Source organism: Aspergillus steynii (genome assembly GCF_002849105.1).
Source record: "Aspergillus steynii IBT 23096 chromosome Unknown P170scaffold_4, whole genome shotgun sequence".
In the NCBI taxonomy this organism is placed as follows: domain Eukaryota; kingdom Fungi; phylum Ascomycota; class Eurotiomycetes; order Eurotiales; family Aspergillaceae; genus Aspergillus; species Aspergillus steynii.
This window is the reverse complement of record NW_020194401.1, coordinates 3464402-3483172: the sequence shown is the minus strand read 5'-3', so window position 1 is coordinate 3483172 and position 18771 is coordinate 3464402. Positions and strand designations below refer to the sequence as shown.

Below are 18771 nucleotides of genomic sequence, written 5' to 3'. Positions count from 1 at the left end.
CACGCCGAAGCTGCCGGTCTCCTTTTAGCGGCCGCAAATCTCGACTTTGAAGTCGAATCAATAAGAACATACCATCACACTTCTTTGCCATCTGCGCTTCCAGCTCCTGCTGAAACTCGTTTGACTTTCCCGGTAGCTTCTGAGTAACAACACTTCCAGCGAAGCGAGTCAGATCTGGAGCAACAAGCTCCCTTGTGACACTTATCGCATAAAGCACTAGTCCAGGGCGTATGGGAGCTAGTGAACCGATTTCGGATTTGACATCGCCTTCCTCACGGCTTATAACAAGGAGACGAGCGTGAGACCCTGCGATAAGATTCTTCAACTCATGTAAAACGTCTTGCCTGCTGTAGCGTAGTTTGATGCTGGACGTGCTTGACCGCGGACACTCATCCAAGCCGTCCACCACAAGGATACTTTCTGGAGATTGGGATAATGTTTGCTGTAGTAAGTGGCACAGATCTGAACACGATGCTCTCGTTCTGTCGCATGACTCAAGATACTGCGAGACCATTTCAAGCACAGACTCCTCGCGATAGACAGCCTGAAGTATCCACGTTCGGAGGATGGAAATGAGATCTCTTAGGGGTTCACTGTCCGCCGAGCAGAAGAAATAGTACACTGGGACTTGATTTGTGTCACGCAATTGTTGAATGATATATGCACACAGCACAGACTTTCGAAAACCAGCAGGTCCATGAACCCAGAGGACTTTCGATGAATTTGGGGAGCTACTTGACAGCCATCTCATGTACGTAGGATGCGTAATTATCCAGTTGCACGTAGTCTCCAGGCGTGTAGCGCAGTAAGCGTCAAACACGTCTTCAGTAGAAGGGCATCTAGCCAACACGATATCCGGCCAAGGACATGTGACAGCTGTGATTGTATCAAGGTGTCGTGAAGCTTCTGAAACTGATCAGGCTGTAAGCTGTCCAGTGGAGCTAAGAGGTATAGTTTTTGGACCAAAGATTCGAAGTCTTGGACTTGACTGGACAGTTTGGTATTATGAGCGGCCGCCCACTTGAGACGGGATTTAATATTTAATTTCGAGGATCCTGAGGGTTGGCTTGCTACCGGTCCCGTAGAATTTGAATCATATTTGTCAATAACGGGGTCTGTTGTAGCAAAGAGATCATTCAAAGATTTCAGGAAGCTTGCAACAACAGCAGCCGTAGCGGGATCTTGGAGCTGTGGATGAACACCCGCCATGGCATCATTGTCGGCGATCCCTGTCTGTTTTCCCCATCGTTCAAAGAGAATTCTTGTTGAATTGTAACGCGATGTCAGTCGGAGAGTCTCTGACGAGAAGTGCTTGACCGAATGTATTTTCCTGGCCACCTCTATAGAGCGGCAACAGGCTAACGGCGCCTAGCGCTAACCCCCAATTTCCATGTAGATTCGATGATTTGAGTGTGTTCTCTGCGTCAGGAGAATAGAAAGTAGAGTCACCAGGCATAGAAAGAAATAATATTCCCGGAAAATACGAGATGCAGGGAAAATGCTTTGTGTTGCCATGCCCCGCACAGTGTATTACTTTTGCGAGGCTGAGGCTGACCAGGCTGAGACTGACGTGGCTGACGTAGCTGCCACCCTTGACTATTTCCTATATTCCCATTCGCTGATTTAACCGCTATCCCAAATATTGTAGGTCTATTAGGAAGAAGCGGCTAAAAGGTACCTCGGTCCTTCGTGGGGTGTTGCAAATGCAAAATCCATGGTTTCCACAATGGCAAGAAGCCTGGTATATGAGATGCCAATAAGTGCGTGGAGCTTCTGTCTTATCATGCTTGGAAGTCGACTGTCATAATGTTTCTCGCGCTATTTACGTCTATATATGTTTGGGTAGGAGGATGGTCAAAGATGTGATATTTAACCATCGCACCCCAGATTTCATTAATCATGATGAGTGGGTTCAATCTCTGGAGGATATAAAATCCCACCGCTTGTCATAGGGACTATAAAGCATAGTCACCCGTTAATAATAGCCGATGAGGAAAGATGATCACTGCGCACTTTCAGCAAATATGAATATTTACCTAACAGACTTATGCTAGCCGAATCTGCAGTGGAGCAGACGCCGAGAAAGTTGAAGCTACCGGCCTTCGGCTTTTGCCTCACCCATGGTTCTCGCCGGTGACTCAGCCCGAGGATAAGCGTTTGCCGGTGTCGGCGTTGACAGCATAGTGTTCCGGTGTCTTTATTTCTTTAAAGTTTCTAACTTTTACTTCCAGATGTATCTTCCTTGCCTCTAAACCCCTACTCATCTCATCTATACAAACCTCCAAAATGGCACCATCCACCATGTCCCAACGGGCCCAAGAAGCCACCGCCTCATCCAAAAGCATCATGTGGGACGTCGTCGCCGACCTATATTGCAAAACGAGCAACCCAGATGGCTTCGTCAACGTCGGCCTAGCAGAGAATATGCTCATGCACTCGAAACTCCTCGAAGCGATCAACACGAAGCTCGAGCTGCCCACGAAATGGCTCACGTATAACGACGGGCCGTGCGGATCTACGCGGACCAAGACCGCCGTATCGAACTTCCTCAATCGCCATTTCAATCCCGCTACTCCTATTCTGCCAGATCAGGTCCTTGTCACGAACGGTGTCTCTTCGGCGATTGAGCATCTTTCGTGGGCGCTCGCTGACTCCGGCGAGGGCATTCTCCTCGGAAGACCGTACTACGGGACTTTCATTGCGGATATATCCGCTCGCCCTGGGACGAATGTCGTTCCCGTGGGATTCAACGGCTGCGATCCACTCAGTTCAGACGCAGTGGAGAAGTACGAAGAAGCGCTGCTTGAGTTCCAGCAGCGAACAGGCCGACAGGTCAAAGCGCTGATGCTCTGCCACCCGCATAACCCGCTGGGCCGATGCTATCCGCGCGAAGTGCTGATCGACCTCATGCGCCTGTGCCAGAAATACCGGATGCACTTCATCAGCGACGAGATCTACGCGCTGTCCACGTGGGAAAATACAGTTGATCATGAAGGTCCAGCCGCTGTTTCATTTGTCTCCGCGCTATCGATTGACCTGGAAGGGATTATTGACCCCGAGCTCGTCCACGTATTATGGGGCATGAGCAAGGACTTTGGCGCGAACGGGCTGCGGCTAGGCGCGATTATCTCGCAGGGTAATGAGGGTCTGATGGCTGCGTTGAGGAATATGGCGCTTTATTCGTATCCGTCTGCGGCGGCGGAGTATGTTAGTGCTTTGGTTCTAGAGGACGTTGTATTCACGGATGAGTATATTCAACTCAATCGGAGGAAGTTGGGGGAATCGTATGCGTTTGTTGTGCAACGGCTCAGAGAGCAGGGGATTCAGCATGCGCAGGGCTGTAACGCGGCGTTCTTTCTGTGGGTGGATCTGGGGAAGAGGTTTTGGGAGATGCATCCTGAGGTGGGGGCAGATGAGCAGGTTAGTGATAGGGTTATGCAGAGGCTGGTGGAGAAGAAGGTGTTTCTGGCGAGTGGGCCGTTGTTTGGGTCTGAGGAAGATGGGTGGTTTCGGATCGTGTTTTCGCATCCGAAGGAGTATCTGGAGGAGGCGTTGCGGAGGATTGTAGAGGCTTTGGGAAGCTAGATCTGAAGGTCTTGTATATAAAGAGCAGTTTCTGTCACTAAATCGAATCATTCATGTCATTCTTCAACTGAACTACACATCCCAACAAATAATCAATCTACTAACACCAGCGGGATCGCCTAAACCCCATCCTCCCCAACTCCACGCTTCACAATGCTACACATGCCCCAAACATCCACCTGCCATGAAGCATTTACCCAAACATCGGCTCCTGCTTGGCGCCCTGCAGCGCACCCAGATACTGAGGCCGATCCTTAACGTAGAACTCGATATCAATCTTGCCCTTCAGGTTCGCTTCGCCGTTATCCAGCGTTCCGGCCTTGACGACCGTGTTGTCCGGCATGATCTCCAGCTCGGTGTACAGGCTGGAGCCGCAGTTCGCGCAGAAGAAGTGCTTGTTGATCTTGCCGCTGGCGCCGGTGACGTCATAGGTTTTGGGGGTTCCTGAGTTGGTTAGTTCTCTCTACTTCATTCTGTACTTTTTGGTTTGTGGTTGGCTTGATGGGATGATAATTAAGAGAGATGGGTTTACCTTTGGTCACTTTGAAGCTGGATCGAGGGACGACCGCGTTGGAAGTGAATGCACCGCCGGTCCACTATTTCTGTTAGTTTACTCGCCGTGAGGTCAGATGAGGTGAATAAATTGTCAGATTACACACCTTCTGGCAATCAGTGCAGTGGCAGAGAGCAGACAAATAGTTATCCACTAGTCCTATTAGTCTCTAGTCGCAATGCGCTTTCATAAAAGTGAAGGGGGTTGAAGGGAAAGAAAGGCATACCCTCAACGTTGTAGGCGATCTCGCCACACATGCAGCTACCGGAGTAAGGCATTATGATTGAGTTTCAAGGTGAGTTCGAGAATGACAATAGAGACAAAAAATGGAATGGTTGTTCTGCAGAGAAATGCATCAGTCGCCACGGGGCTGCATGACGTTTATATAGACCGCTTCCCCGCTCTACCAGACGCCGAAGGTGGGCACGGCGAGTGCCCAGTGGCATGACAATGGTCTAGATTTCAAAAGTTTCACCGCTTTAGTAGTAGGTGTTTCCACCGAATTATTGTCAGATCCTCTCTCTCTTCATATCACTCCAGCAAGAATTCGCTGGGCTGCTTACGAGAGATGACACCAAAAAGTCAATCCTCAACGTCGGCGTTGAGGTTCGGCCTTCGGTGTTCGCTCCGAGATCAAACCCCGAATCAAACCCGGAACATTCACAAGCCATGACTAACATCCCCCTTTAGCCAACTCAGATACAACTGCTGGCTTGGAAGAATTAGTTCCTCGGTATATCAAATTGCGACCGAGTGAATTCTATATATCAAGCCCAAAACTATCCGAGGGATCGGCGACAAAGAACTGGGTGAAATCGAAGTTCCCAAAACTGGGTAGGTCATCCGGTAACAGGGCATCGAGATAGCTGGAGTCATGCACGGGCTGCAAATGATCTGAACCGTCTCCGTTGGGGTTGGGCTCAGATGCAGTCGAGAAATGAGCCCCGAGAAGATTGCTGAGGTGTTTCGAATCGTGATCTTTTCGCTTTTGCTGCAGTAAAATCAGCAGGCCGGCGGTTCGATACGCCTCCTTCATCATGTCGGTATTATAGGCATCTGTCACATTCTTGAGAGTCTCCATAGCGTCGTCTAATAACGCCAATGACTCTGGACTGTCCATCGCCAGCAAAGTACAGACGATTTGGAAAGGCACATTTGCCACGTGGCTCCAGGGGGAATTGTGAAGAGCCAGTTCCCGGGCGCATGCAAGAGCTCGAGTAATCAAGGCAAGAACCTGCGCCATAAAGTCCCCGCAAATATTCGAGTTCAGAGCACGGATGCGTCGGAAGATAGTGAGTACAAGATTACACTGAGAAAGTACCGATGGCGGTCGTGAACGCTGGCTTGCGAGGATATTGGAAAGCATTGCCTTGAGTTGAGAAGAGTCCACTGGTTTGTGCGGATCTAGGCTCTCGGACAGAGGGATGAGATTCAACATCTCGGCCGTGTAGTCGCCTTCCGGACTTATCGGGGGCGTATAGCAGGCACCCTGCAGGATGACTCTGGAGCGTCCCAGATCAAACGATATCCACATGTTGATGTATAGTGCGAAGCCTACCAATCTTCGTCGAATGTTGTGATCAATGTTTTGCGGCGGTTTGATGAGCAACGGCTTGGATGATGGCCCGATATGGAAACCAGCTGCTTCCATTAGATGTAATAATGAACAGCTTGACATCCAAGCCACGTGAGGCGTGCCCGTCAGTCGGAGGTATGAAAGCCTAAGAGTCCATCCTGAGATGGTCGCCAAGGAGTGTATGCCAAATGCGCAACAACGTTTTAGAGACGATCGTGCGGATTCAACGAGAAGATGCTCTGCATTGAGTGGTTTCCTTGCGCTAAATAGATATCCCATTGCTGCTACTCCACACAGAACAACGTCATATGGCTCAAACGGGGACGGATGAGACCATCTCGAATTCAAGTGTTCGTAGCAGCTGTTGCGATCAATAAATCCATAATAAGGATCGACCTTCTCGAAGTACACATCTGCCAGCGCCTCCATCTCGTGCTGCGAGATGATATCTATAATCGGCAGCGCGGCGACACGGTCAGACGATTGGCGAGATCCAATATTCCAGGCAAATATCTGCGGCTCTGGAGCATTAACAGGATCAAACTTCAGGGCCAGTTGCCTAGCAAAAGCGGCGCCGGAGTTAGATTCGAGAATCTGAGCCGGCAAGCAAGTGGGTGCAGTGGGTACCTGCTGTGGCAAGATCGCTGGTGGCGTGGGGGCTTCTGGGGTTGAGTCGGGCTGCGATGTCTCCAGTAACCGGGTAGGTGAGACATAATCATTTTTATTTCTTTTCTTGCGCGAGTCCACGTCGTAGTAGCATCGGTATTCGAACTCGCTACATGTCCCACAGGGGTGGCTGCCATCGCATTTTCTCTTCCGAATCCTGCAAGGTTCGCAGGCGATCTTGGAACGTCGTTGTCGTTTGGAACGGCTTGTCATTTCAGGGGTTCCAATGGTTCGAGTGTAGCACTTGGTCAATTACAGACGTTGCTAAGGTTGGTTCGCGATGTTGTGATAACGAGTTACTGACAGAAGCGGTCTTGCTTACCAATCAAGTCCATATCGGGCTAGTACGGTATGGTGTTGCAAGTATTCTTCTGCCAACGATCACTTCCTCAGTTCTATACAAAACACTCGTTATATCCTTGTCTTTTGCTAAATTTGATGTGTAGTGCAGTATTGGGATTAAGTGGATATCACTAGGCCTTTCAATTGAAATTACGGGCTTTGATGATTTTTTATTCAGCTTTTCCTGATAACTAAAATTAATACCAACTCCCACGGAATGGTCAACAATATATACAACCTTTCGCGGCACAAGGGTTTCCTCGTGGTAGCACAGAGGGGCCTAGAAAAATGAAATTCCCTTATGCACACCTTCTATTTGGTGTTACAGGCCATAAAAGATTTTCAGGCTAGAAAACGTCCTCCAAGAATCTCTTATCTTGGCCCACCTGCCATCGGGACCCAGAGCGGATGTAACGGATGTCGCGGATATAATCCATCTCCACCGTCTTGGGGTTTATTTAAACTTTCCAGAATTTACCTCAAAGATCTATCCTTCCTGCATTCTTTACATCCATTATCCTTACCGAGAAAGATGGCTCTAGACAATCAGTATAAATTGTTTCACGTGTCCAAAACCGAGGACATTCTCGCATCCGCACAGCGCTATAAAAATCTGCGTCTCCGAGCCCTACAACTCTCGCCCTCGTCATTCGCATCCACATACGAAACAGAAGCCACCTTCAACGACGAATACTGGGTTTCTGACCTTCTCCAAGATGGCAAGGAGACGTTCATCTGCGCCGCGACTACGCCGTCGGAAACGAATCCCGATTCTCTCGAATGGGTGGCCCAAGTAACATTCTCTGGCCCGAAAAGCAGAGAAAACTTCACACTACCACCAGAGTCAGGGCAGCCGGATCCTGCCTCGGACGAAGAGGAGGAACGATGGCAGATGCTGGGCCTGTTCACACTTCCTGCGCATCAGGGAAAGGGCATCGCCAAAGCTCTGTACAGAGCTGGTTTGGATTACGTCATGTCTTATCGATCTCACCCCCCGAATGTTCGTGTGCGCTTGATGGTCAAACCCGGATTACATGATGTCTGGAGAATGTATAAGAATCTCGGGTTTCAAGACGCAGGGAGGGGCACTTTGGCGGAAGCTTTCAAGGCGAATGGTATGGAGGATCATCTGCCCGAAGGGTTTGAAAGCAACGAGGCTTTCTGTGCTCGGACATCGTATATTATGATGCAAGTCTTCCCAAGAATTAGAAATTAAGACATATTCAAACTGGCTCGGAACGGTATCAGCAGATCTAGTACTGTTAAAGCCTCACCTTTGAAAGAGCATCGGATATGTCCCTTGTCCAAACCCGTACAGTTCAATTCCGCAATAATGTAACTGTACTAGCATCACGAGATATCCATATAGACAGGAAAAAGCATCTGCGTTGAATCGCACGATACGACCTCAAAAGGCAACATCTTGACTGCACGCATCGTCTTGCGGCCATAATTCTTCTCTCCCAGTAACTGCATAAGATGAATGTGCATAAAATACTTTAACTGGTGGAGAAACTGATTTTTATGACCATTCCTACCAATCCGTGGTAAAGGTGTCAATCACGATAAATTTGTAATCACTCGTGTCTTCAGTATCTCCGTTTTATCCGTCAAACCCGCTTTACCTATGATAGTGGTGCCAAATTTAAGAGCCCTTTCCTCTCACAATGATAAGTTTTTCCGGCCTTGATATCCTTTCGATTTCTTAGGTCGAGATAAGTCCCCCTCACTAAGAGTAAATAACCACGAGTGCGAGAACACTTTCGGTAGGTCCTAGTCCACTATGAGCAGAAGCTTTCAAATATCCGAAGTGCTTCACATCAGGAGCATTATCATTCATCCTGTGGTATTCGACCTAGCTGACGAGTTCTTTGAAGCATTCGGGCAAATGTGCTTGTGTTTGCGTGGGCATCCTGCGAAAATCAACAACGTGCAATCTAATCGCTGCGCAGTAAAGAAGAGAAAAGAAAATATTAAATATGACCAGGACAGAGGGAAGGTCAGGAAATGGGACAATAGATATCGAGAATAACCGTTCCGAAACCAACATGGACCATTCAGCCGATCAAAGGCCTTTTCGAAATATTATATGCTCATTCCTGACGTGCCATATTCCAAAGGACCTTAGTCCACCGCCTGATGGCGGATTTCACGCTTGGAGTCAAGTTCTCTGGTCACACTTTACAGTCTGCAACGCCTGGGGCTATGTGACTACTTTCGGTGTCTTCCAAACATACTACACCCAGAAACTCAACGCGAGCCCATCGGCAATTTCCTGGATCGGCAGTGTCCAGGTCTTTCTTCTGTTCTCTTTGGGGGCCTTTTCCGGCCGGATGTCTGATGCCGGATATTTCAAAGCAGTCTGGGGATCGGGAGCTCTCCTGACCCTTATTGGCATTTTCATGGCCTCTCTATCCACGGAATATTGGCAGGTCTTCCTATCACAAGGCCTGTGTCTAGGCATTGGCAGTGGTCTTATGTTCTGTCCAATCCTTTCGCTCCTTCCGACTTACTTTTCTAAAAACCGCTCGTTGGCAATCGGTCTTGCAGCCACGGGCTCCAGTACCGGCGGTCTTGTTTTCCCAGCGGTGGTCGATAATTTGCTCCCGCGAATCGGATTCCCATGGACGATGCGTATCCTCGGATTTCTAACCCTCGCCATGCTCACCCCCTCGTTCATCTTCCTCAAGCCGAGGATGCCCCCGCGTAAAGGCGGTCCTATAGTGGAGTGGAACGCATTCAGAGAATTCAGCTACCTCATGTTCAGTCTTGGCATGTTCCTCGTGTTCTGGGGACTCTACGTCGCATTTTTCTACATCAGCAGCTTCGCAAGGACCCTTGGCGCCACCCAGTCCGTATCCATCAGCCTTCTGCTGATCATGAACGGCGTCGGAGTTCCCGCACGCGTGCTCCCTAACCTCCTTGCGGATAAATACACCGGACCAGTCAATCTCCTTGTCCCCGTCGCCATGATATCATCCATCGCCCTCTTCTCCTGGATCAGTGTTGTCAACATCAGTGGACTCTACGTGTTCGCTGTATTCTACGGCCTCTTCTCGGCAAGCCTTCAATCACTGTTCCCTGCGAGTCTGGCGTCGCTGACGGTGGACTTGTCGAAGATTGGCGTCCGCACGGGCATGATTTTGACGGTTGTTAGCTTTGCGGCGCTGACGGGCTCGCCGATTGCGGGGGCTTTGGTGCAGCGTGGTAATGGGAGTTATAAATACGCTCAGATCTTTGCTGCGGTTAGCATGTTTGTCGGGACTTTGTTGCTGGTTGTGGCTCGGGCTTCGAAGACTGGCTTAAGGCTCAATGCGAGGATGTGATATGGTACTGTACCAAGCCTATCAGAAATTGCACCATTCTTTGAAGGTGGAGAGGATATTCGGTGCTCTCTGTTGGACATGGGCTTGATATGGTTTCAGCTTGCTGATCCAGGGCTAAACGCACTTGGAAGTTGCTCAGGCCCACAAGACGAATCCCGGATGTCAATCCCTACCATACCGTGTTATTGAGGAAGTCTTTTTGGATGACAAACAACAATTCCTATATCAACTCAACTCAGTTTCATAGAGAATATAAAGTGCTAGCCCAATGACATGTATTTATTCAAGCATTTCCCTTTTACAGTGACTTGGCATCGTCAGAAATATTAAAACACAACACTAAGATGTCTCACTGTACAAACTGGTTAGAAATCTCTACAATTAGTCCTCAATGAATAGTCTCTTTCAGCCTGCTAGAACCCCGTTATTGCGAGTTCCTGAGCCAAAAGCCGAAAAGCCGGCCACTAGCGCCGAAGAAAGACTGACCGGGGTTTGATCGATATGGGCTAAACACAACCAGTACTTTCCTTGAGATATTCAATTCTCATTGGTTTTTTTCTTTTTCTCTTTTCCCCAGCTTATTGTATTGATTGCTTCGCCATATTTTGATTGAGAACATAAAGTGAGCCACCTGCAGTATCTCCATTTTCCTTATAGATTTGAGAGTCCTCATTAGTCCAAACAATTGACCGAAAATCATGGCTCGAGGCCTCATCCACCCAAGCAAATCATTTACAGCATTCCCATTAAAGTGCTCATTCTCTTTTCATAGGACTGTCCAAGCCCTAGAGTATAATGATCGAGTCCATCCCAACTCATATCACGCCCACCCAAGAACAACACTTACCCGTTCGGATATATATCCACCCCCAACATCAAAGCATATACCTAAACATCGGCGACCGATCCCCCATCTTCGCCATCTCGCTCGGATCATACGCAGACACATCAACGCGCTCTCGCTTTTTATTAATCGTCTTATACGAAAACCGCAGAACCAAGACAGCAATCATCCCGATGCCACAGAACCCGAGCTCCAGCGCGTGCCCGAGAACATACTCCGGTGCGTCTTGCGCGCGGTAGAAATTTGACGCCATGGCTGGCTCATGTTAGAAGCGACTCCGCAGAAAGGAAACGGGACGTAATGGAGGACTTACCGCCTGCTAGACCCCCAAGACCGATGTGCATGGCCATGCCGGCGGCGCGCTTATAGTCGCCTGCGAGGTTGACGCTCAACCAGGTGACGTTTCCTGGGAACGCGGGGTAGATTCCTTTCTCTGTGTGAGTAGTGGTCAAGCTGGGGAAGACTGAGACGTACCGATTACAGCGAGGAAGACGCCGAAGTAGACTACGCCCGGGACGCCTTTGCCGGTGGAGGCGAGAACAACGACAAAGCCGAGGGCGATGAGGAACATGAAGAAAAGGATGAATGGGGACCGTTGGCACCGTCGGTCAGATACCCATGCCCCTATTATTCCGACGATCGCGGCCGTGACGTAGATCGGGACGGTGAGTAGTTGGGCTGTGGAGGAGGTGTAGCCCAGATCCTTGATGATGGTTGGTAGGAAGAAGGATATGCCGTATAAAGGGCATGAGATGCCCCAGAACACTGTGGGTGAAGTGAGTATCGGATTGACGAGCCAGGAATGGGGGGACATACTGATCAATGCAACGTAGACCTGCCAGTCCAGCAAGGCGTCGATCACATAACGAGGTCGGAATTTGATTTCCTCCTCTTCGACCATGTGGCCAATGTGCCCTGCAGAAGTTTGAAAGCGGACGGAATGAAGGACGAACTGTCGCTCTTCCTCGGTCAAGAAGGTGGCTGTTTCGGGTGAGTCGTAAATGGCAAATGGAGCAATGAATGCCACGACAACTGTAAGGAGACCTTCTAAAATGAAGATCCAGCGCCAGCCTTCATGTCCACCGACGCCGTCCATTTTCTAAGAGTCGTCAGAACAAAGCTCCGTCATCGAAGGAATACGTACCGCAATGGCATAGGCTAGGATGCCCGAGAAAGCTCCCGCAATGCTGGCCGCACTAAAGAACATGGCTTGTCGGTACTGCGCTCGATGACGGGGGTACCAGAGGGTGATGTAATATGCGGTTCCGGGGTAAAGGCCTGCTTCTACATGGCGCAAGGAATATGAGTGTTAGTTTCATACCTCCTACAGCATTGGGAAAACGAACCAGCTAGACCGAGAAATAGACGAGCAATCAACAGCCCTTCATAGCTCTGGACCACTCCCATCAATGTCTGTATGAAAATTGTTAGCTTGTAAGCACCAGGCCCTGTCCACGAAGCATACCATGACAATTCCCCACGCAATCATGATCAACGGCAGCCATCGCGAGGGCCTCAATTTCTTCAAGAGCAAGTTACTCGGCAGCTCGAACGCAGCGTAGGTGAAGAAGAACACCGTCACTATTCGAGGTCATTTCCACGTTTCGTTCATTCTTCCGCACACCCATCTGACAACAACCTACATGTCCAATTATACTGCGGTCCCGTCATATTCAAATCGTCCAGCATCCCCTCGATCTTGGCATTCCCGATATTCCCTCGATCCAGAAACGCCAGCAAATACAGCAGCGACAGCATCGGAATCAACCGCAGGTCCATTTTCCGAAGGACGCGCTTCTCCATCTCCGGCGTGAACTCAAGCGGTGAGTGTTCATCGTGGGGGACTTTCTCCATCGTCGAGTGTCTCGGGCTGTCGTCAAGGTGGTCGATGTTCATTGTTGAAGTCTTCTCCATGGTGGCGTCGGGAATATGTAACCGGTGGAGCGAATAATGACACGAAGTGGAGTTTTTAGAGGAAACCTCTGACGAAGCAAGGCACTGGTGCCAACACGATAATGAGGTGGCTTCTCCACACCGACTTTTGAGTGTGAACTATCCCGCATTCTCGGTCTGAGCCCGATCGGCTTGGCGGTTGATCTTCGTTTAGCCCCGGAGCGAGGCCGATGTATTCAGTTGCCAAATCCAAAGGCGTAGAATAAACCGAAATGGGTTGACAACCGGCAAATCACGCCGAGGTCTAACAAAGGAACAACTATTAGAATACTTTGAAAAAAAAAGCAGGAGCACTAATGTGTTGACAAACGTCTCCGGTTTTATTAAAGCGATGCGAAAAGATACTATCTCTGTTCTCCGAAAAAAGTAAACTATGTGGTCGAGACTGAAGATATATGATCGAGTGATGGTTAATAATTGGTGCATATTAAATTCTGTACGCCCATCGGTATGGTTATGCAGATGGAGATAAATTCTGCCAACCAGAGTTGCTTGTTATTGGTGATCTCCTGCGTTTCCGAGGAATTGCCTATTTGGGAAATCGACACAGCTTCACAATTCCTGACTAGGCGCCGGATGTTGCAATACTACGCCACGAAATGCCAACACTCCCACCATTCGGCTATCCCCATACGGCCAATGTATGTCCATAGCGTCTAGACCACCCTTGCTTCCTAGGGAACTAGCCATCAATTCTTTTATTCATTATTTTTGGTGATTCTCGGCATCCTCGATTTCCCGCCGATAGGGGTTTGATTCACTATCATAGTGTAAATTTGGAGAATCTTGGAATTCTCTGACCTGGACGATACTTCAATCCATCCTCCTTCACTATATCAGGTTAGTGAATCAGTATTCATCTGAGCGTAAAAATTCACCAAAAGACCCGTAGCATAGATTCATCCTCGACGTAATCTAGTGAGCTTCAATTTCTGCATCTTCTCTACTACTCTCCCAATCTCTATCCCCTACTCAGAACATTTAAAGGAGTACATTCTGCCTTCATCAGCTGCGTCAGCTATCGCTGCTTTTTAAACCTTGAATTTGCTTCTTTTTAGCAGATACCAGTGACAATTCAAACATATTCGTTCGAGCTTGGCCCCTGAAGCCAAATTGCATGGTTGTCGAGCAAACCACGGCATATTGACAATCATCATACATATCGCCAATCTTGCTGTTTTGAACAGTTACAGCAATAGCAACAGCATATCCTTGCCTTTATGGTCTGCAATACCAGGCCACATCGACTGAGAAGGACACTTCTGACATGACAGCTCTCAAGCTGCCGGAATGGTGGGCTCCAAATATAGTAAGTGGCATCCTACAAGAGCTTCGAAAGCACCGTTTGTGTGCGGAGAGCCTGGCTTTCGGGTCCGTTCATTGTACCCTAAGAAGAAGCGTGATACCGTCACAGTTAGACTGACATAGAACCTTGCGCAGGGCCTTCGGGAAAAAGACACGTCACTCCCATAACATGTCCGGCGGTCGAGAGCCCTACTGCCAATTCGAGTAACAGAACTCGTTCTCAAGGAACCAATAACGGAGCCTGTGGGCCTCCTAGTAATTTGCTTGATCGACAAGCGAAGACGGAATCATATTGCAGGCCTGCCAAATTACGCCGAGCTGATCTTCCGGCTCGCTGACAGGCCATCGGAATTCAGTGGGCAAAGTGAACCTCTGGGTCGTTCTAGGCAACGGCAAGATAAATTCCGTGATCATTTTGGATTGAAGAAGAGTGGCGACGCCCAGTCAAGTCGAGGGAGTTGCAGAATTGTACATCAGCCGGTCAACCAGATCACTGGTCATTACTGGGCATTTGTACGATCATCTGTCTCGCTTCTTGGATAAACAATCCGCTGACACCAGCAATTCAGACTTTTCCAGCCAAGGACTAGGCCCCAATCTGCCCACCGAGACTTTTCGTTAGCTGGCTCGCATGAAGGGTTGGCTGCGAATCTGGTATATGTTACCTTCAGGGAAACAGCCCTTTAACTCACCACGTTATGCAGACCGAGGATTCGGGCCCCTCTGTAGCCGGTGTTCCAGTTATTCCAACAGCTGGCACAATTTCCCCTTAAGGGCATGGAAGCATGGTAAGATCCCATGCATTGATCGATCCATTTTGGGGTGGGGATAACAGTGCCTTCATCAGGTCGTCTTGAATACTAGCGACATGTACATATGTGCTGGCGCTCGCCTGGCGATCATCCCGCTAATAAGGCCGACTCCTCCAATTCACGAAGCCCACACAAGTCCTCAGACCATACCAAACTATCCGCCCACTGGCCAGCGAAAATAGCTCCAGAAAAGAGAGGCTTGAACGTGAAAAGCCATGCGATCAAATGGGGCGACGACATTTCGATGAATGGTCTCATCGGCCGGCAAAATATTCAACTAATCATTTCCCAATTCCGTTCATCTGTGAGCTGTCACGGGCCTAAGCATCGCTTGACTTACGAATTGCTCCCGGACATGGGATTGTGATCACCACCATGTGGAGCGTAATTTTGATCTCAGCCCAGAAGATCATGGGACTGACGAAATTTCTCAAACACCTGAACGAACCATAAATAACGTCAGCCACAAGAGGTCATTGGTCGGCACGTTGGACAGTTACGCAATTTCAACCAGCAAGTGCTGGAAGTTTTCCAGGCCCATCCCTGGAGGATACCGGGGAATGTACTATCCTGTGAAATAAAAGGCCCGAGACACATCACCCCAGATCATCCTGAGGTCGTTGTGGGGATGAGAACGGGGTGCAGGGTTGGTTTGAACAGAACGTCGGCCAGGATTTCCGCTCTGTTTGTGATCATACCACAGATATGTGAATAGTGGCCAAACCATTCGACCATGCCTGGTGAGACAAAGTGTAATTGTCTGCTTCATCCTATGAGAAGACAGAGTCTACAGAATTGATTTGGCGCTTGGCAACTTCAGAGTACGCGAGTGCCAGTACTGCCATGGTCCTGGAATTAAACGGCTGGATTCCAATCACCAACCTCGGAGCTGGAGCCATGATCAAAGGAATTATAAGCTGTGGTGATGAGAAGCGATTGCGCCCGATGGCTCTGTCTCTCCAGTCTTCGGACCGATACAATGAGTTCCCACAGCAGCTCGCCATCTCTTTTCCCGCGCGACTCATCGCCATGAAACCTTTCTCGTCAACCCGGCGAATTCGTGCCCAGAGGATCATGCACCACCCCTCTCCCAGCCGCCGCGCCCTATTCAAACAGAAGTTCCTGGATGAGAATGAGCCCGTGTTCAGAGAGCTTCACCGACGGTGAAAGGGGACCAGAATACTGGCCCAGATACCTTCAGTGTGAGGAAGTGCTTTTACTTCCTCGCCAGAATGTCAGCGACCCGCAGTGGAAACACCATGGAGAGAAAGCAGGGAAAGAGTTGGTAAGTTTGACCGATATCCCTAGGTATTTGTAGAATTTACTGATTTTTCTTTGGACCAATGGTGAATTTCGACTGCCTCATGATTTGAGGCATTAGCTTACCCAAGAATTCCCTGCTCTGCGCACAGAACATACATACACTGGCGGCTATTACTGGCAACGCCACGATCACTTCCGTTGACTGGGAACCAGGTATACCCAGGCGACCTCAGCCACATCGAAATGCTGTGAGATACCGGCGCTGCCTCTGTGCCTTGATGTTGAGCATAATTGGTCTGGACCTTTACATTCATTGGCTAGTGTTGGGATCCCTATTCCATATGCGCAAGCCAGATCAAGACAAACGCGATCACCCCCTATAGAAGTATGCCCTGTCTTAATGACATACCTATTAGGGCTGGCGGATATGAGGAGAAACCAATACCTCTGGAAACGATCCCCCAAAAGGTTCAACAGTTGGCCTTTGACAAGCACGTTTCCAAGACGAAGGGTCTCACCACGACTATACCAGGGTTTACTCATTACCAGCTTCTGTTAGTACCCTTAGCACTTTACTCACATCTTATTTCCGGGCTTTCTTCGGAAGCTGTAACCACAAATCGTGGCGCTTTTCGTGTCTGCGTGTCTAACTACACTTTCTGTTGGTACGAGAGACCGATTATATCTCTCCTTAAAGTCGATGGCTCCCAATCACCTCTTGGTTTATGAAAAACCTTCCTTACCCGTTGTGGTTAAAGTTAACATTTGACGAATCGCACTTGTCTTCGCCCACAGTATGGTTCAAGCATTTTCGACCCGAGAATACGTACCTAAATATGACTCCCCTATCGCTCCCGTGATTCCCAATGGCCAGCATTTGACTACCCCTGTGAGTGACGAGATCATCCGTTTGCTTGACGCCACGGAGCAACCGGCCGCTTGGCCAACGAGGAAGAACAGAATACTCATCTGAGCACCGAGAATACTTATCTGACGAATAACATCGTCTCCGTCCGTCGATGACTCGGCTTTGTGCACCACTTGGTCCTCAGTTCCCCAGTTCCTGCGAACCTCTCCAATATCGACATGGTCACCGCTATGTCTAAGGCGTTAAACGACAGGTCATCCCAACAATCAAACAATTTCCAACAGACCACTCGATATCATAGATCGGTTTTAAAAGCCTACATGGTGGAATAATCCCATCTATCTATCCCCACGACTTCAAATTTCCACAGAGCCTGGAGTCAACCTCCATGGGAATGCACATGCACGACGGAAGAAGACAGCTGTCTATTCAGCTTTGCCCTAATGACCTCGATGGACAGACAGCAATCGAAGATATTATCATAGACACGACAGCTGCAACGAAACTGTCAACACCAAAAGACATGGGGTGGAGGCTTCAAACATGATCCACAATGGAGCATTCAATATCCTCTTTGAAGATTCAATCAAGGAGAAAAGGAAACTGTCAAGGTCAGAGGCGTGCAAAGATGCTACAATCATCGCGGAGATCTGTGAGCGCTACAGAAGAAATACCTGAGGGCGAGACGAATCGGCTGCTGCGGCCAATGAATCGAATCAAGTTCTGCCTGCTGCAGCGCAGGCGAGCAGAAGATGGTACGCCGTTTTTGGATCCTAAGGAGGCGGTACATGGAGGAACCATACTTGGTGCTGATTGACGGGGTGAAAATCTTACCCTGTACGAACACAGCCAAGCAAGGTCATGGTCGTGCACTGAGAAAGCCACAAGGCCAGAGATAAAACGATCAGCAGCATTTTACGGCCTCAATATCGATTACAAATATACGCAACAACCCGAAGAACTACCAACACCTCCATGATACACACGCCACCATGAGTTTGTACCGAGTAATAAATTCCTATTTTTCTTTCTATGCGTCCTTTTCTATTGAGGTCCGTTCGATCCCTCTGGCTACTTGAACAACAACTTACCAAGGAGAATGAAACTACCTTGACTGCCGTCAATCGGCCTACCGCTATACCGAGCCATCCATCCGCTGATCATCAACATAAATGATAGATTACTGCGATGCAATCGACTCGTGATGTTGGCTTTACAGTACCCTTAGAAAAGCGAATGAAACCCATCAAGACAAAAAGCTTTTGGACGATACCCAAGGATTTGCACCGAGACTAGCCGGCCTGCTCGGCCTAGTCGATTCAGTGATGCTTTGGGGTCTGTACCTCAGCGATACCGACACCTCCCCGATACCCAATGAGTGGAATACCTGCCGAAAAGGACTATTTGGCGTGCCTTCTCTCCCCCCCGGCAAGAGGGTCGTCCGTGCCAACATACTCAAACGAGCGATGGGTTTGAAGGCAAGAAGGGCCATGATGTTTATAAAGCCCCTGCAGGTTGGCCACGACACTGTCAGACAGGACACCATCATGGGATCATGGGGATATCCTGCCTGTGGTATGTCCGCCGACTCATGCAGGCCAAACCTTCTCTCTTTCAATCAACTGAGGCCTCCACATATGTCGTCAAGTTTGACACCCACGACCTCGTGCGAGGGCGG

General features: G+C 49.1%; 7 protein-coding genes across 7 annotated transcripts; 4 read left to right on the top strand and 3 right to left on the bottom strand.

Moving 5' to 3' along the window:
• Nucleotides 1–2264: 2264 nt before the first annotated feature.
• On the top strand, nucleotides 2265–3576 carry P170DRAFT_384880 (putative aminotransferase; the record flags this gene model as incomplete). Its single annotated transcript, XM_024845696.1, has 1 exon — nucleotides 2265–3576. A coding segment is annotated over exon 1 (1290 nt), but the record flags the coding sequence as incomplete, so codon positions are not given.
• Nucleotides 3577–3621: 45 nt separating this feature from the next.
• P170DRAFT_437236 (GFA family protein) lies at nucleotides 3622–4728 on the bottom strand. The gene is made up of 4 exons (XM_024849316.1): nucleotides 4365–4728; nucleotides 4245–4291; nucleotides 4118–4181; nucleotides 3622–4029 (listed from the first exon to the last, which is right to left on the bottom strand). The coding sequence occupies exons 1-4, from the start codon at nucleotides 4414–4416 to the stop codon at nucleotides 3779–3781; spliced, it is 414 nt and encodes a 137-aa protein (XP_024704982.1). The 5' UTR covers nucleotides 4417–4728; the 3' UTR covers nucleotides 3622–3778.
• A 170-nt stretch (nucleotides 4729–4898) lies between these two features.
• P170DRAFT_409248 (putative C6 transcription factor) lies at nucleotides 4899–6593 on the bottom strand (the record flags this gene model as incomplete). The annotated part of the gene is made up of 1 exon (XM_024846764.1): nucleotides 4899–6593. One exon carries the CDS (start codon nucleotides 6591–6593, stop codon nucleotides 4899–4901), a length of 1695 nt encoding a protein of 564 aa, XP_024704981.1.
• A 661-nt stretch (nucleotides 6594–7254) lies between these two features.
• Nucleotides 7255–7938, top strand: P170DRAFT_409245 (GNAT family N-acetyltransferase; the record flags this gene model as incomplete). Its single annotated transcript, XM_024846763.1, has 1 exon — nucleotides 7255–7938. One exon carries the CDS (start codon nucleotides 7255–7257, stop codon nucleotides 7936–7938), a length of 684 nt encoding a protein of 227 aa, XP_024704980.1.
• An 832-nt stretch (nucleotides 7939–8770) lies between these two features.
• P170DRAFT_357925 (MFS general substrate transporter) lies at nucleotides 8771–10048 on the top strand (the record flags this gene model as incomplete). Its single annotated transcript, XM_024844250.1, has 1 exon — nucleotides 8771–10048. The coding sequence occupies one exon, from the start codon at nucleotides 8771–8773 to the stop codon at nucleotides 10046–10048; it is 1278 nt and encodes a 425-aa protein (XP_024704979.1).
• An 875-nt stretch (nucleotides 10049–10923) lies between these two features.
• On the bottom strand, nucleotides 10924–12806 carry P170DRAFT_426549 (putative MFS nicotinic acid transporter Tna1; the record flags this gene model as incomplete). The annotated part of the gene is made up of 8 exons (XM_024847715.1): nucleotides 10924–11147; nucleotides 11206–11325; nucleotides 11367–11657; nucleotides 11709–11991; nucleotides 12037–12176; nucleotides 12239–12305; nucleotides 12358–12473; nucleotides 12536–12806. 8 exons carry the CDS (start codon nucleotides 12804–12806, stop codon nucleotides 10924–10926), a joined length of 1512 nt encoding a protein of 503 aa, XP_024704978.1.
• Nucleotides 12807–15805: 2999 nt separating this feature from the next.
• P170DRAFT_475967 (uncharacterized protein) lies at nucleotides 15806–16129 on the top strand (the record flags this gene model as incomplete). Its single annotated transcript, XM_024853305.1, has 1 exon — nucleotides 15806–16129. The coding sequence occupies one exon, from the start codon at nucleotides 15806–15808 to the stop codon at nucleotides 16127–16129; it is 324 nt and encodes a 107-aa protein (XP_024704977.1).
• Nucleotides 16130–18771: the final 2642 nt, after the last annotated feature.